The sequence below is a fragment of the Eublepharis macularius genome, chromosome 9 (assembly GCF_028583425.1).
Source record: "Eublepharis macularius isolate TG4126 chromosome 9, MPM_Emac_v1.0, whole genome shotgun sequence".
NCBI classification, from domain to species: domain Eukaryota; kingdom Metazoa; phylum Chordata; class Lepidosauria; order Squamata; family Eublepharidae; genus Eublepharis; species Eublepharis macularius.
The window spans coordinates 513,691-530,907 of record NC_072798.1 but is presented as its reverse complement, the minus strand read 5'-3'; the positions used below and the strand labels follow the sequence as shown (position 1 = coordinate 530,907).

The 17,217-nt window shown below is 54.7% G+C and overlaps 1 protein-coding gene and 1 pseudogene across 3 annotated transcripts; one reads left to right on the top strand and one right to left on the bottom strand.

Moving 5' to 3' along the window:
- The first annotated feature begins 504 nt into the window (after positions 1-504).
- On the top strand, positions 505-15,869 carry GCC1 (GRIP and coiled-coil domain containing 1). 3 transcript variants are annotated; one of them, XM_054988097.1, is made up of 5 exons: positions 505-570; positions 1,088-1,190; positions 6,247-6,472; positions 8,803-9,832; positions 12,668-15,869. In XM_054988097.1, exons 4-5 carry the CDS (start codon positions 8,825-8,827, stop codon positions 13,970-13,972), a joined length of 2,313 nt encoding a protein of 770 aa, XP_054844072.1. In that variant the 5' UTR covers positions 505-570; positions 1,088-1,190; positions 6,247-6,472; positions 8,803-8,824; the 3' UTR covers positions 13,973-15,869. The 3 variants fall into 3 exon arrangements, with proteins under 3 accessions (XP_054844072.1, XP_054844071.1, XP_054844074.1); XM_054988096.1 differs by having other exon boundaries at positions 6,244-6,472; XM_054988099.1 differs by lacking the exons at positions 505-570; positions 1,088-1,190; positions 6,247-6,472 and adding an exon at positions 6,719-6,809.
- On the bottom strand, positions 6,074-6,875 carry LOC129335714 (fascin-3-like; annotated as a pseudogene).
- Positions 15,870-17,217: the final 1,348 nt, after the last annotated feature.

Sequence of the window (17,217 nt, the reverse complement as noted above, 5' to 3'; positions counted from 1 at the left end):
TCCCGGGCGGGCGGGAGGGGGGGGGGGACCCAGGCTGGCCTCAACCCACCCCACCCACCCCCGCCTGGGCGCAGCGCCCCCTGCTCGGCGGGGCTCGGGCCGGCGCCGTCCTTCCCGGCCTCGCCCGCGGCTCCCTCCAGGAGGGCAGGAGGCGCCCACCGGGCCGGCGCGAGCGACGGCGGGGAGCCCCAGACGCCCCTGCACGAGCAGCGCTCTCCCGCGGAGCCCTCCGCCCGAAGCCGGGCCGGGCCTGGCCTGGCCGCACAGGCAGCTCCGCCCTTCCGCGCCCCGGGCTCTTCGGGCGCCCACGGCCGCGGCGAAGCTCCGCCGGCCCGAGCGCGCAGGGGGCGGGGCTGCAGCCCGGAGCCCCGCCGGCCCCGCCCCCGCCGGCGGCGCGGAGGGAGCCGAGGCGGCCCCGCCCCCGCAGGCCCCGCCCTTCCAAGGCCACGGGGAGGGGCGGAGAGAGCGCATGCGCAGGATTCCGCCGGCGGGCCGTCCTGCGGGCCCCGCCCCCTCGGTGCCGCCATCTTGGGGTCGGAGAGCCGCAGCCGCCGGCCAAGCCCAGCCCAGGTGAGGCCCGGCCCGGCCCGGCGCCCCCTCCGCCTCAGGCCCCCCTCGCCGCGCCCCCGGCCCGGGCCCCGCAGGCAGGGAGGGAGGCAGGGAGGCGGGCGGGCGGGCGGGCGGGCGCCTCCCGAGGCCTCTCCGCGCGCCCCTTCCGGAAGCCGCGCCGGGCTCGGCCGGCCTCTCCTGCCGGGAACCGCCGGGGCGCCCGCGGGGCGGAGGGTCCGGGCGGGGCTGCGCTGGGAGTCGGGCGCTGAGCGCGGCGGGCCGGGGCCGGGGCGAGGGGCCCTCTGCGGGAGGCGCGACCCGCGAACGGCCCTTGGTGGCCCCCCCCCCCCGCTCTGGGCCGTGCCCTCTTTCGGGTGCCCCTCCCGAGTGTGTCCGCGTTTGTGTCGCTTTGTTCTGTTGTATGTCGGTTCAACGTTCTGTGATGCCTGTTTTTCGTTGCCTGGGGGGGGGGGGGCCTTGTTTTGGGGAAAAGGCCGGAGGTGAGTTGTTTCCGCGAATACGTATCTTTCCGGCACAGGGTCCTGCGCTGCGACAAGGCCAGCCAACCCCTCCGCTACTGGGAAGACGCCAGACCCGCAGTTTGGAGAAGGATCCCTGTTCTGCTGGCAGCCTGGCAAGTGGTAGGTAGTGCCACCGGCGCCCGTCAGCCCAGAACTTTTCTGGGGGCACCACTTGGGGAGTCTGGAGGAGAGAGTGGAAGGGTAGGGTCTGGCGTTTACTCCTCTTCCTCTTAGTCGCAAATGGGAAAAATAATTTAAAAATAGGGGAATGTTGTGGGGAATGTTTTGGGGAATGTTGTGAATCGCTGTGTCTGAATGCAGGTCAACAGCAGAACTTGCTCTTCGCTTCTTCAGGTAGGAATAGAGGTGTCAAGGAAGGCTGGAGGGACAGGCTGAGGAGAGGGTTTGCTTTATGGATAAGGTGGCCATAGGAAAAAATCTAACCAGTTTGGTGTAGTGGCTAAGAGCGGCAGGACTCTGATCTGGAGAACTGAGTTTGATTCCCTACTCCTCCGCTTGAAGCCAGCGGGCTGACCTTGGGTCAGTCACAGCTCTCTCAGAGCTCTCTCAGCCCCATTCACCACACAGGTCATCGATCCAGAGGAGTCAGCCGTGTTAGTCTGTAGTAGCAAAATCGAAAAGAATCCAGTAGCACCTTGCTACTGGACTCTATTCACCACACAGGGTGTTTGTTGTGTTGTGAGTGGGTGTTAAGTTGTCCAGAAGGGCAGTAAAGGTAAAGGTAGTCTCCTGCGCAAGCACCGAGTCGTTACTGACTCATAGGGGGATGTTGCATCACAACATTTTCTTGGCAGGCTTTTTGGTACAGAGTGGTTTGCCATTGCCTTCCCCACCTGAAGGGCAGTATATAAATCAAATGTTACTATTATTATTATCATGGAAACTGGAAAGGGGAAGCTGCAGTTTCTCCCAAACACAGACACGAAATGAGCAAAGAACTGGAGGCCCCTGGTTAGCTGCTGGTCTGTAGCTGTGCCCCCAGAATTCTAGGCTGGCCGTGCAGCTGCAGGCGAGTGCCAGAGGGCCTGTTCAGAACAGAAGCGTGTGGAGTGGCCCCTGGCCTTGCATCCCAGTTACAGCAGTATGGTGAACTTCTGCTGATTGACCCTCCCTCCCTTCCCACCCAAGGGGGACCCAAAGAAGCTTGTGTCGTTCCAAGACAGGCTCCATCCAGCCTGAAACTGCTGAACTAGTATTCATCCAGAAACTGTAGTACATTTCTTAAGACCCAAGCAAAGACTGATGATTAGGGGCGTGCACCGAAAAAAGATTCAGAATAACCCGCAAGCCGCTTCAGGTTTCTTGCAAGCAGCAAGAAAAGTGTTACTTTAAACTTCCCGCCCTACCACTTTTTTCCCTGATGGGAGGGGGAGGAGGGAAGTGACACGAAAAGGGTGGCTTTAAGTTTCAAATGCCTCACCTCTCGCTTCACACAATCCCCCTAGCAGAGAGGGCTCGGTCTTCCTTTCTCTTCCTCTATTTAGGCCGGTGGAGGACTAGTCTAGCCTCAACCATATGCCTGACGGAACATCTCTGTTTTACGGACAAACGTCTCTGTCTTACAAATTGGGCCCGATTTGGGTTAAAAACCCGAGTCCGAAACCCAGTGTGCATGTCCCTACTCATGATTTCTTTGCCATGGCAGGGCTAACCAGGGAAAATGCATTATTATAATACATGACTGCTACTGTAAATGGGGTTGGCCTTTTCTTGACCTTCCCTTGCACACACCAACAATTTGTCATGACACTGGCTGCAGTTTCTGGATAGCCCCTATCCCTCTCTAAGCATACTAACGTCATCATTGATTAGGTTGTTTAAATGTGTTAAGGAGAACATAAGAAGAGCTCTGCTGGATCAAACCAGTGGGCCAGCTAGTCCAGCACCTTAATCTCTCGCCGTGGCCCACCAGTTGCTATGGAGGGTCAACAGCAGGGCGTAGCAGCCGAGGGCTTCCCCTGACGTTGCCTCTTGGCCCTGATATATCCAGCGGTTTGCTGCCTCTGAATGTGGAGCTTCCTGTTAGGCCCCATGGCTAGTAGCCACTGATAGACCAGTTCCCCGAGTATCTGATTAACCCCCCCCCCCCTTTAAAGCTGTCTGTGCCTGTGGCCGTCACTGTGTCCTCTGGCAGTGAATTCCATATCTCAATCACTTACTGTGTAAAGAAGTACTTCCTTTTTTCTGTCCTGAATCTATTGCCTATCAATTTCAGTGGATGCTCCAGAATTCTAGTATTTTGGGAAATGGAGAGAAAGTTCTCTGTCTACTCTCTACCCTATGCAATTCTCTCTGTCTACTCTCTCTACTCTGTGCATAGTTTTATAAACCTATGTCATGGTAACTTTTTTCCTAAAGTAGAATAATGCCCTTATCTAAAGTGAAAAGTCCCAGACTCTTCAGCTTTTCCTCAAAGGAAAGGTCCTCTAAGCCCCTAATCATCTCAGTTCACAGAATCGTAGAGTTGGAAGGGACCTTCAGGGTCATCTAGTCGAACCCCCTGCACAACACAGGAAATTCACAACTACCTACCCTCCCCACACCCCTAGAGACCCCTCCTCCAGGCCCAGAAGATGGCAAAACACTGTCAGGATCCCTAGCCAAACTGGCCTAGAGAAAACTGCCTTCTGACCCCAAAGTGGCGATCGGCCTTACCCTGGGTGTGTAAGAAGGGGCCACGAGAACGAAGCCCTGATGTAACCCTTCCTGCCCTCCCTCTCATGAGCTGCCCAAGTTCACAGAATCAGCATTGCTGTCAGAGGGCCGTCTAGCCACTCCAGGCAGTTATCAGAATGGAAATTTACAGTTCATAATAAGGAACATCCCCTGCATGTATCAAGCGTACTCTTAAGGCTGCCTGGAAGAAGGATATCAGAAACGGGACGTGAATGCTAGCACATCCGTTGCGGTTACACGTCATATCTGGAATAATGTCCCCTCTCTTGGACTGAATGAACGTTTCCTCATGAATTTTGTAGATATGGCATAACAGGATTATTTGACTGCTTTGTAACTCGAGGCACTGTCGCTTTACATCTGTAAGCACTGGTCACCTTCTTTCTGTTATTTCTTGCATACAAGCATCTAGCACTTTATTGCAGTATTCTGCTTTAACATTGTGATCTTGTGGCCTAGATTGCTGTTGTTGATTGATTGATTGTACGTGACGTCCTCTGAGTTCTGTATTGTTACTTTGGCAGTCATCGTGGATGTTAAATGAATATGTGAAATTGAAGATACTGATTAACCACGAGACATCTTTTATTGCTATTTATTAGACTGTAATTTCTTCATTTAGTTGGTCGCGGCGCATTGTGCTTTCTCTTCCTGTGATATAGATTAAAGCACATTACATAAAGCAGTACACTTGTATTCTAAGTGAACTTCTGCACTTTGCATTAACTGTCTGTTTTTTCCCCAGAATGTTGTATAACTAAAACAGGTGTGCTTTCATCTTTGACAGCCAATTAAAAATAGTGAACACTAACTAGATTAATGTTCTCCAATCATAGAATGGACCAGTGGTGATCTGCCAAATTGACTCTTTCTATCATTTCTCACAGATTTATAGTTTTGTTTTGCAAGTTGGATATAATGGCACTTTTTGGTTAATTAGAACGTTATACAGTAGAAAATACAAATATTTAATTAAGCATTAAACCAATCATAGTTTATCTATGCTGTCACATGAAAAAGATCTTAGATGTTTGCATAAGATAACCTAAAAAACATGCAAATTCAGATAGTATGTTAGAGTTCTGATTGGAAGAAATCCCATGAGAATCTAGGTGAGATTTTTATCTTTGTATCGTATGCTCTGAGAATCTTAACGCATTTCATAGAAAATTTGTTTCAAACAGAGTTAATTAGGAAATGTTAGCAAACCTAATTCTTACTACTTTTCTGTGTTCTATTTTTTGTAGGATTTATATTAATAACCATATTTTTGATACCTTGCTTCTTTAAAAGACTAGAATGTAATTTAAATAAAAAGAAAGAAATAAACTCTAGAAGGTTTCTGTGTGCCTTGGTGAGAAAATAATTGCAAGAAGAACCCTATAAATAATGTACTGACAAGCAGAACTTGTTCAAAGAACAGTCTCTGTTTGGCAGGTCTTGACTAATTGATGAAAGTTATCCAAGAGTAAAGATACATTTTTCTTCTCAGATGGTGGGATCCTTAGTAAGTCAAGGATAAAAGAATCTGTTACAATCCAGCCCTTGCGCCAGTTCCATACGCAGACTCATGGAGTGACCACAATTCTGCGCTGGACTCCACTTTGCATGTCTCGTTTTAGCGTACCCTTCTACTAAGTGGGGCGGCAGTCGTAGTTCTCTTTCCCTCCACTTTAGTTGTTTAAAATATTTATATCCCGTCCTTTCTCAGTGCCCAAGATAGCTTACAAAAAATAAACATGCTCTACCAATTGCCAGAGACGTTGCTTAGTTATTTCCACCGAAGATGCAGCAAAGTAATTCCACTTTGTGCCTTTTAAGGAAGGGAGGGAGTGTAGGATTTTCTGCACCGTGTCTGGCAAGCCATTTTAAGGTGTAGGCACAGCCACTGAAAATGAGCGTGTAGCTGAATGAACCTCTCAGAAGGGGCCATCAGAAGTGAGATGTTTGAAGAGCGCAGTCGGTGGATGGGCTCATATGGGGAAAGGCAGTCTATTAGCTGTGTGGGACCCGAGCTGTGAAGGGCTTTAAAGATAACACCCGGGATCTTGAAATATGTATGCAAACAAACTGATAACCAATGAGGCTGCCAAAGCTCAGGTGTTATATGATCATATGGTGTAAAATGGGTAGTTACCTAATGGCAGCACTCAGCTGAAGTTTCCATGTTTATCCCCACAACTCTTAGGTAGTTGTCTAGGCTGAGACTAACCCCACAAAGCCCATGGTTGAGTGAGGATTTGAACCTGAGTCTCCACCACTGTAACCACCCCTCTACACTGGCTAGCTGAGTCCACCTGGTCCCGTCAGCTTTTGTGAATGAGGATCTCCCCCACCCTCCACCCCCAATCCCGCCTCTTGCGGTCTTTTCCCAGCAAGGTTGGCTGCATGTGACGGGTCATGTATCTCTTGGTTCTCGTCCTCAGACTGACCCACTGTGGACACCTCTGGATAACAAACCACTCTTCATTATCAGCAGGGTTGTCTCCGAGGCACAGGAGCCCACGACTGCCATGCGGATACAGGATACGTCCCTCCCTATCTGCAAGGAACACCAGGCCTCCTGGCTTCAGAGTCAGGTGAAAGGCCGTCTCTGCAGATGGCTTCGTGACAAGCGTCTCTGATCTGGAGACAAACATACGGTTGGAGGTCTCCAAATGATACACCCCGCTCCTGAACCTCAGGATAAAGCTGCACTCCTCGAGGTAAGGCACCGGCGTGTCGACCTAGACCCGATTCAGCTCGGGATCTGCTCGGGCGTAGAGCTGAGCGCTCGGGTTGAATAAGACCACGTGGACGTGCATGGCTAGTTGGGGCATCCACCTGTGGTAGGAGGCCAGGCCCCGGGTGATGCAGAAGACATCTTCTCCGTCAGATTCCAGGTACTTCCTGCTGTGCATGTGCTGGAGGGTCCACGCCCCACTTGGGTGCACCTCCAGCAGAAACTGCCTCTGCTGCTCAGACACGGGCGGAGCGCACCGGACTGTGCCATCGGCATCCACCAAGAGGGGTTGCCCCTGATGCCCTATCAGCTCCACCACGGTTTGTTTCCCTTGCTTTGTGGTGACCTTCAGCTTCCAGGTCTGCAGGGACCAAAAGAGGCGAATTGGCAAAGCACTCAGGAGCTAAGATCGTAGTATGGGGGCGGGGGGCGGGGTGAGGTGCAGAGGCCAGTCTGCCCATCCTCATCTTGGCATGCCCGCTCCTGGAATGGTAAAGCCAAAGGGGGGAGAAGCGCACCGTGTCTGGTGCTCTCCTTCAGAAAGGTGCATTCAGGGGGGAGCAGTCAAATGTAAGGATGCCAGGCAAGAGACTCAAGAGACTTCGTTGCCAAGTTGCCAGTATCGCACACTTGCGCCATCTTTGCTAGGACTGGCGACTACAGACAATCATCACGCAGATACAGGCCCCCCCAGTGCTGCTCCTAATCCCCCTCCTCCTCCTAACAGCTCTTTAACTCTGTATTCAGGAAAACAAGCTGTGATTCACGGACTGCTCAAGGTCCAGCAGGCTCAGGAGAGATTAGAACAGGAACAAACACGTTCTGAGTTTCCCACCCCAGGTTCAAATAACAGAACCACCCCAACAGCATCAGCTTCAGCTGCAGGGGGGTATTGAATAGGACAGGTGATCCTGAGCACCTGACATCAGGTCGGTTGGGGGTTCTACAAGGAAAGCTGAAGGTGCCGGGAACGTCGAAGCCTGCAGTCTCCGAGGCAGGAAAGGCCCCCAGCCTCAGACGCTGCATCCGGAGCTGTGCAGGATGGGGCAAGGCGGCACCTCCTCCTTTTTCACTTTACCGAGGGGAAATGGGTGCAGCTGCAACACTTGCAGGTTTGCAATAAAACAAGCCCACCAAAAGGTTCCTCTCCTGCTGCTGCCCAAGGGACCAGCTCTGCCGAGTGCCTGGGGAGCCCCTCATCCCAGATGCCCTCCCTGCTCGTGACCTGCTTCTGCTCCCAGTCAGCACTCCAGTGGCCGCCTGTCCAGTTGATTGGACCTTCTTGCATGCCTTGCCGGGCGGGCGGGCAGGCCGCTTGTGCCCCACAGTGGTCTGGCCCAGCTGGGCCCTGGGAGGCTGGAAGGCTCAGAAGGCATTCCAAGAGGGAGGAGGCAGAGGGAGCCCACCTGGCCGCTGTGACACGCGGCTGAACTCAGAATGGCTCTGCAGGCCCCCCCTTGGGCCTGCCTGGAGAAGAATCTCTGGGGAGGACCAAGGCCGGTCCCCAGCTATGCTCCCGGCCCCCCGGTGCACGGTGAGGGGGGAAAGGGGGCCATTCTGCATTGGGCCGCAGCACCCTCTGCTCAGTATGGGCCCAGGGGTTTCGTGGTGGCGGTGGCGGAGCTGCGTGTGAGTTGTCTTCTGCAGCAACTCCCCTGCCTGCAGGGAGGAAAGTAGCAAGGCAGACCCGGCAGAGACCACCTCACCTTGGGTCTTCACAGGACCCTCTGCGCAGTCCCCACCCCTTGAAATGCCAGGGAAGGGTTCCCATTTGAATATTGGACATCCCAAAGGCCCCGACTCTCACGCGCATGCGAGTGACATCCCTGAGCTGCAAGCAGCCCCTCTCATTCCCCAGGAAACATGGAAGCAGAGCCTGCTCACTCCTGGGAAGCTCTTTCCATCCTGCTGCTTTAGAGAGGGAGGCTCAGTAGGAGAGAGAAGCCTTCTGCACCCAAAGGCGGGTTTAAGGCGGCCGTGTTTCATTTTGGTCACTACACACTGTGGGGATGGGAGGTGCCACTGCAGGTGAAGAAAGAGCTGCTGCCCTCCTGGACCCTGGCTGGGTTCACTCAGCCTCCCTGAAGCAGGTAGGATTGGGACCATGCAGCACAGGGGCTGGGGGGAGGCCACTGAACAGTCTGCTTTGGGGAATCCTTTGGGGGAATCCTGCTGATTGGAGGGCAGCATTCTGGGGGCTGCATTGCCTGGCCTTCTGCCCAGAGGCGCCTCTCAAGCAGGGTTTGTAGGGGTGTCTTGGCCATCCCGGCCTCCGCCTGCTGCACCTTACATTTCTTCTCATTGGCTTTTTAGGGCTGGCGGAGCTTCATGAGCTATGGAGAAATTTGGCATGAATTTTGGTGGTGGTCCCAGTAAAAAAGACCTTCTGGAGACAATTGAGTCACAGAAGAAGGAGCTCCTCTACTATCAGGCGCGGTTGAAGGATGTGGTGCGGGCCTATAAGAGCCTGCTGAAGGAGAAGGAAGCCCTGGAGGCCAGCCTCAAGGTGCTGTCTGTGTCCCATGAGGCGGACGTTGGCCAGAGGGTGGGCCACCCTCTGGGACTGGCTGGCTCCAGCCCAGACCCAAGTGACGACAGGACTTCTGTGCACAGCGAGGACAGCGCGGGGACAGCTGCCAGCCTGGCCAGCAACAGGGGGGAGCCTGGCCAAGAGGAGGAGAGGGTGGCCGGGACGGCCTCTCCCCCCAAGCTCGAGGAGACGAGCAGTTCGGAGAGCGGTGTCAGCTCTGGCGGCGGGGACCCCAGCGAGGCCGACCGGAGGCTTCTCCAGCTGAAGGCCCAGCTGGCCACTGTCACCAGCGCCCTGGCCACCGTCACCCAGGAGAAGTCGCGCATGGAGGCCTCTTACCAAGCAGACAAGAAGATGATGAAGCAGGACTCGGAGGAGCTGAGCAGGAGGGCGGAGGAGGAGCGAAGTGGGTTGGAGTGCGAGCTGAAGTGGACCCAGGAGCAGCTAGCAGAGGTCAAAGCCCGCCTGATCACGCAGCAGCACGACCGGGCTCAGGAGCAAAGCGACCACGCGGTCATGCTGCGTGAGCTGCAGAGGCTCCTGCAGAGCGAGCGTGCCCAGCGGCAGGAAGCGGAGCTGAACTTGGAGGAGACCAGAGAGGCGCTGGCTGGGAAAGCAGGGGCGGCTGACCGGGTGGAAGGCTGTGAGCGCCACGCCAAGCAGTTGGCCCAGGAGGTGGAGAGCCTCAGGAAAGCGCTGCAGGCCTCGCAGGAGGAGAACCGCAGGCCTGACCCTCGGCTGCAGGAGCTGCAGGGCGAGATGGCTGCCCTCCAGAGCCACTTCCAGGCCCAGCTGCTGCAGGAGATGAGAAAGGTGCTGCTGGTGCCGCCCCGGGGAGAAGGGAGGGCCCTGGGGCCCCCTTGGGTGCCTGGGGACTGCTCAGGGCCACAGAGGTTGCTCTCGCCTGGCTTGCACTCAGGCCAGTTTCTGGTTTCCCCCCTCAGGCGAGGCTTCGTGAAGTTGGTCGTGATGTTGAGGGGGGTCCCGATCGGGGTCCTGAAGTCCCAACGTTCCTGGTGATTCCACTGAGGCCTCCCTAGCAATGGCAGGCAGCTCTCCGGGCATTTTGTTTCCAGTCCCTTCCTTGATCGTCCCTGGCGTGGAGTTTGCTATTTCCACTACTGCTGCATCCAGGCCGAAAATATTCCTCCACTAGACCAGTGAGGGTCCACCCGGTCCAGCCTCCTTTCTCATCCAGTGGCCAACCAGTTGCTCTTTGAGACCCAGCAGTGGGGCATAGAGGCCAAGGGCTTTTCCTGGTGCTGTCTCTTGCACAGGTATTCAGAGGTTGACTGCCCCAAAATGCAGAGGTTCCCTTGAGACCGTGGCTAGTCACCACACACACAGCGCCATCCTCACGAATCCTGATTCCCTTTTAAAACCATCTGTGCCTGTGGCCATCCCCACATCCTCTGTTAGCCAATTCCGCATTTTAATCACTCCTTGAGTAAAGAACTCCTTCCTTTTTTCTGTCCTGAATCTACCCCCGAGTTCTAATCTAATGGGAGAGGGAGAAAAAGCCTCCGCTGCGTGCATAACGGTATGAACCTCTGGCACCTCCCTTTAGTTGTCCCTTTTCTAAACTGAGAAGTCCCGGACTCTTCAGCCTTTCCTCATAGGAAAGGTCTTCCAGCCCCCTGATCATCTTGGTTGCCCTCCTTTGTATCTTCCTAAATCTGCCATACCCTTTTTGTGATACAGTGACCAGAACTGCACCCAGTGTTTCAAATGAGGCCACACCGTAGCTTTATACAGGGCCATAACAACATAGACTTCTTATTTTCAGTCACTTTCCTAATCATTCCCAATATAGCATTTGCGTTTTTCACTGCCGTTGCACTCTGGGTCAATGTTTTCTTCAGGATTTCCACTACGATTCCCAAATCATTCAGTCTGAGTCTTGGCCAGTTCAGACCCTATCAGCACATATTTAAAACCAGGATTTTGTGTTCCAGGACCTTGCGCTTAGCCACATTGAACTTCATTTGCCATGTAGAGAGCTGATGTAGCATAGCAGCTAGTGTTTGGGTTGCGTATCAGCACTCTGCTGGTTCGACTCCTCAGCCCAGCTCGCCAGGTGCATTGTGGGGATGATGATGACAACACTGACTCTGTTCACCGCTCTGAGTGGAGCCCTCGTCTTCTGCCCAGAACAGTTGTGTGTAAACACAGTGCTGTGATGCTGATCCCACTCCCCCCCCCCCCAGTGTGGAAAGAGCGTCCTGTAGCTCTTCACCGTCTGCCTTGTATGTCCTTGTCCTGAATTATTTGGCGCCACCCCAGATGCGGCCCCTAAAGTGCCCCCCCCTCAGTTTCAGGCAATGTATGAACTAAACAGGAGCGGTCCCAGTACCAGCCACTGCTCACTTCTCTCTGCTGCAGAGACTGACCAGTTATTCCCACTCTGGGTTTCCTGCAATTTAATCAATTTTTGAGCCGTTAGAGGACTCGCCGTCCCGTGACTGGTAAGCTTAACTCTTTGGAGAAGCACCTTGTCAAAACCTTTTGAGAATCCAAGTACATAATGTCTGTCAAATCACCGTTATCTGCATGCAGATGCAGGCTGGCCTTTCCTCATCCAGCTTTGTTCCTTGATGCGCCTAATGACTTTGTCTTTGATTACCATCTCAACTAATGGGCTTGGGACACACATTAGGCCCAGTGGCGTGTGATTTCCTGGGTCCCTCTGGGCAGCTGTAAAAAAAAATCAGTGTAACATTTGCTAATCTCCAGCAACAAGTGGCATGTGGCGGCGCTCGGGGCTGATATCAGCGCACCCGAAAGTAGAGTAGCTGCCCAGACCTTCCAGTAGGGCCCACAGCCATTGCCCCCCCCTTGCCCATGAAGCTGCCCTGCACCACCGCTGGGGAAGGGGCGCGCCAGGTGATGCACAGATGGGTGGGAGGTCTCAGCGGAAGGACAGGCCATGGGCCGTGGTGGGGGGCCACACAGGAAGGCGAGAACGGGCATGGGAAGGGGTGCGATCAGGGTGGCAGAAGGGAAGGGGCTCTTGAGCACTCTGTCCAGGGACCCCCAAGTTTGTAAATGAATGTATTTATTTTCGATTTTTATTCCGCCCTCCCCACATTTCCAGCAGGCTCAGGGCAGATGTAAAACGAAGTTTTATATCTGAGTTCTTTGTGGATCCTGGAATGCACGCTGTGTGGACCAGAACATTTATGGATTTTAGTTTGGCCAGTAGTCCTAGAACTTCATCTCTCCTCACCTCAGTCTGACCCAGTCCTTCAGGCTCCCTTCCTGAAAATAGTAGCACTGCCACGCCAGGTTCTCTTTCTCTCTCAGTCCCAGGTGTTCAGACCCCGTCTGTGTATATCCATGAATGGGAGGAAGGGGCTGCCCCAGCATGGATTGCTTGCTTAAACCTAACCTGGGATATTCTGATGGGCATGACCGTTTTCATCCAGGTAGCTGTTTGAATCTTTGGATGCTAACATGGAGGTTCCTGAGGATCCCAACAAGCTTGCAAATTGGAAAAAAAGTCCCCTTCCTTGCTCCCTTTTCCCGGCATGTGCGTTTCCCTTTCTCACTCCCCAGGCAGAGCCAAAGGGACCCCTCTTCCCTTCCCCCTCCAGGCTCTGTCTGAGTGGAGCCGTATGAAGCAGTGCCTGTTTGCCTTGTTCTTTTTAGACTGCTCAGGCGGAGGAGCGTGTCCAGGTGGACGAGCAGAGGGTGACCAGCCTCGAGGCCCAGATGTCGGAGGTGTCCGAACTTCTGGGGACCTATGAAAAGGCCAAACAGAAGGACCAGCTGACCATCCACAAGCTGAAGGACCGAATTGCCCAGCTGGATCTGGAGAACAAGACGCTGGCCATGGCTGCCTCCGGCCGCTCCCCGCTGGACGTTCCCCTGGAGGAGAGCAACCTGGATGTCAACGTCCTGCGGGAGAAGATGGAGAAGTTGAGGCACTTGGTGCAGGTGGCTGCAAAGCACGGCCAGTCCCTCCCGGCTGTGGAGGCGTTCTGCCAGCTGGAACTGCCCAAGGGCACAGAGGCTGGGGATGGAGAGAAGGCCACGGCCACCTACTACCAGCAGGAGCTGAAGCAGCTGAAAGAAGAGTTTGAGAGGTACAAGCTGAGAGCGCAGGTGGTCCTCAAGAACAAGTCGGCCAAAGATGGCAGCCTGGCCAAAGAGCTGGAGGACGCGCAGGAGCAGCTGGCAGAGCTGAAGGAGAAGTACATCTCCCTCCGGCTCTCCTGCGAGGGGGTGGAGAAGCAGCACCAGGAGCAGCTGGAGGCCAAGAAGCAAGAGATCTCCCGTCTCCAGCAGGTCCACAGGCAGGAGCTGGAGCGGTGCCAGGCGGGCCACAGGGAGAAAGTTCTCAAAGTGGAGGAAGAGATGCACAAGCAGCGGGACCGAGCTCTGGCTGTGTTGGCAGAGAAGGACCAGGAGCTGGAGCACCTGAGGACCGTGGTCTTGCCCTGCGGCCTCCAGGGAGCCAAAAGGGGCCTTGGGCCAGGCCTCCCAGCCAGCAGCAGCAGCAGCCCTGACCCGCTGGGGGCAGAGTCCCTGGAGACCCTCACCCAGGCACTGCGCCTCACGGCCCCCAACGAGCCCAGCTTCCTCTTATATACGGAGCAGCTGGCGCGGAAGGAAGTGGAAGTGGCTGCCCTGAAGAGACAGAAGCACCGGCTGGAGGCAGAGGTGCACCACTTCCAGGAGAGGTTCCTGGAGGAAGGAGAAAAGCACAAGGAGGAGGTCGCCGCTCTCCAGAGCCACATCCAGAAGGGCTGCAGGGACCGGAGCAGGGAAGGGGCCAACCTGGAGTATCTCAAAAACATTTTCTATCGGTTCCTAACCCTGACAGACTTGCTGGGTCGGCAGCAAACGCTGACGGCCATCCTGACCATCCTTCACTTTAGCCCCGAGGAGAGGCAGGTGGTTTTGAGACACGTGGGGGGCAGCCACAGCTGGTGGCCCTCGGGGAAGAGATGAAGCTCCCCTCCGCTGGGCCAAAGGAGCAGCTTCCCTCCCTGGGCCAGTACCCAGGGGATGGTTGCCATTCTAATGAGGGGTGTGGGGAAGGGGAGATGACCCTGGGACCAGCCCACCTCAACTCTGCCCCCCCCCCTCGCTGAGCTGCAGGTTGTGCAGCCGGGCTGTGGGGTGGGCTTCCCTGCCCCCAGGATTTCCCGGAGATCTTTAAGGGGGCCTCTGCTCAGGAGCAGGTGAATTTTTCCGAGTTCTTTTTGTTTCTTGCTTTAACTATACCAGCTATGAAAGGGGAGGGGGAATGCTTTGAACCCTAATGGCGTTCTTCCCTGTTTGTGATTGGGTAATAAAAAGAGCCTCGACTGCCCATCCTCTGGGCCAAGTCCTTGTTGCCCTTGAAACGTTCCTGCGCTCCTGGGCAGCAGTGGAGCGGTCTCCAGTGGGCAAGGCGAGGGCGCCAGCCTTGGTTGGAGCTTGCCTGCAATGGAGGGTGCGCTTTTGCAGCTGGGGGGGGGGCAATGGCAAAGGCTACCAAATTCTGGCTGCAGGGCCCAGCCAGCCCCTGCTCTGTGGCTCTAGCCTGGTCCCGGTCACTCACGGACAAGAAGGGTCAGGGTAAGGTCTGCATCACCCTGCGCCCTGCACCACCTGAACCCGCTTGGCCTCAGGCCCCTGCCTGCCTCCAAGGTCGTTACAAGGTTGGGGGGGGTGTACCTGTGTGGTATGGTGGTTAGAGGGTCAGACTGGGGAAGCAGGACTCAAATCCCCATTCAGCCACGAAACATCCTGGGCGACAATGGCACATCCGCTCAGCCTAGCCTACCTCAGAGTTACTGAGGGGATAAAAGGAAGGAGAACCATTTCTGCCACCCTTGGTTACTTGCAGGCAGCGCGGGGTAATAATGCGAAAGACAGACCTCTGTGCCCTGGGCCTCTGTGATTTGCGCTCTGGGCATGTGGCCTTTTCTGACAATAAAGAACATGAAGACATGCAGGCCTCGTGCACGAGCCTTCTTGGGAGGAAGTCTGGCTCCTAGGCACCAGAGTGCGCATGGGCGGAGAGCCGTCCAGAGAACTTAGGGTGCCCCTAGGAGACTCTTGGGCACTATGCATTTTATGGGGGAAGCTGTATGTGAAGCTGAAAGTGACTGATAGATGAGCTTTGCCTCTTCGCTGAAGAGAATCTCTGCATAGTAATATAGCAAAAGTATTTGATGTTTCCAATTGAACTGGATGGATCGTGCGAATTGGGATGTGTTGGAAAACCAGCCGCCGCCTCTTTCAGGCACAAGTTTAGGAAGTGCTCCGTAGTCAGACATTTTCGGCAGTCTCTTCTCAATGAAATTATCAAACAGAGCAATTCCAAACCACCCAAGGCATTTTCTACTAGGGCTCTTTCCCCAGTTGTGTCCAGGAAATATCTAAGGGCGTAGTTCTTGATCGTTCAAATGCCGCAAACATGTTACTTGCACAGGACTGTTAAGAAGATAAAGCTTGAATATTAAATTCTGGGTAAAGGAAGTCAGAGAGAAGAACGCTGTGTAAACCGATTGAATTTGTCAGGTTAAGACACTTATCAGGCCAGCTGAGCCTACTTCTCAGGGAGCTGGAAACATTTAATATTGGAAAAAAGAATTCCACAGACCTTGATATAGTCAACTGCTTTTTTTTTTTAAAGCAGCATGAAAAGGAAGTGGGTGAAGGCAACCATGAATTGGAGTTAATGACTTGGCAAGCAGCCTAAGTAAATCAGAATACATGCCCTATACATAACTCAGGCAGACAAGCAGACGATTATATAGTATTCCTGCAGAGTCTGTATTCTGACTTATTTACAGTTGACTTGCTTACGCTTGTACATGCATTAAAAAATAAAAACAGAAATCAAGCTGTCACATGACCTTTTGTCAAAAAGCTGCATGCTTCCATAGAAGAATCTGATCAACGTGTCAGCTGCCCTGAAACACACTGCACGGGAGGCCCTCTGGGTGAACCCTCCGACTGCCCATTTGTGCAACCAAGTCATCTAGTAATGAGGGAGCAAGTTAAGTGCAGACAATGGCCCGAAGGCTACCCTGCAAGCAGCTCAGGCCCGTAACTGTCCAGCACTCCTTGGCCAGCTCCCCCAGAAGTTTGCAGCCACATACAAGGCCCTGGGAGGGCAGCACAGAGGAGAGCAGCCGAACAGCCCTGCTAGTGCCCAGAGCCACTCTCGCAGAGGGCCCTGCTACACTCCCCCCGGGCCCTCCATATGCCGGTGGGGTATAAAGGTTCAATACACACATTTAAGAGCAGTGGAGGTGAAAGGGGGCTGCAGCCCCTCTCAGCCACCCTCCTCATCTACTGAAGATACCAGATCTCCTACCTGCACGCGCACACATCCCCAGACCCGCCAGGCTTCCTGCACAACCTGCTGTACGCACGGCTGCAAGACAGCTTCCATCAGGAAGCTATATGGGAACTCCCCCCCACCCTCCCCAGCAGCACTGCTCAGAGCACTGAGTGGCCTTGAGTAAGAGCTGAGGTTGCGCTCAGCCTCTGGCCTTCATTAGGTTAACCACCAACGCAGGCGAGTGCCCGTCCCGGCTGGACAGAAGGGGACGGCTTGACTGGCGGGCAGCCCCAGCCTGGCCCTCGGGGCTCCAAAACGCTTCTCTCGGGGTCCTTCTCCAGCCTTACCTCCTTGCCCTAGGGAACTGCCATGCAGAACCACCAGCCCTGGACCCAGAGCCCCTTGAGGTGCCCAGAGAGTTGTCAGGTTGGCGGTCTTAGCCCACCTGCTCTACCAGACCCACGTGGGCTCATCTAATCCCGCAACCAGTTCTTACATGGTAGGCAGGCAAAGGCGTCGAGAAAGTTCATCAGCAGGGCATGACAGCAGCAGCTGACCCCATTGGCTTTCTAATATATGGAGTATTGAGGTATACTGCAGCTAACCGTGGATGCTCCATCTGTAGCTAACACCCACTAATAATACGCTGTGTCCAGACACTGCAAACGCCATGATTTTATTCATGGAGGGAGAGGCAGCGACTGCAGAGTAAACCAACCAGCCACCCGCTCAGTGTTCAGAAGCAAGGCGGAGCAGGGCCACATCTCAAGTGAACCCTGCAGGGCCTCCCCTGCCCGCCTTCTGCCAAACCGGTACGCGGGCGCTCCTCCTCCTGCCGCCCCCCCGCCCCCCCAACCCTGCTACTTCAGCTGCCCTTTCATCTCCGCACTCCGCCCTTTCGGAGGAGGAGGGGTGG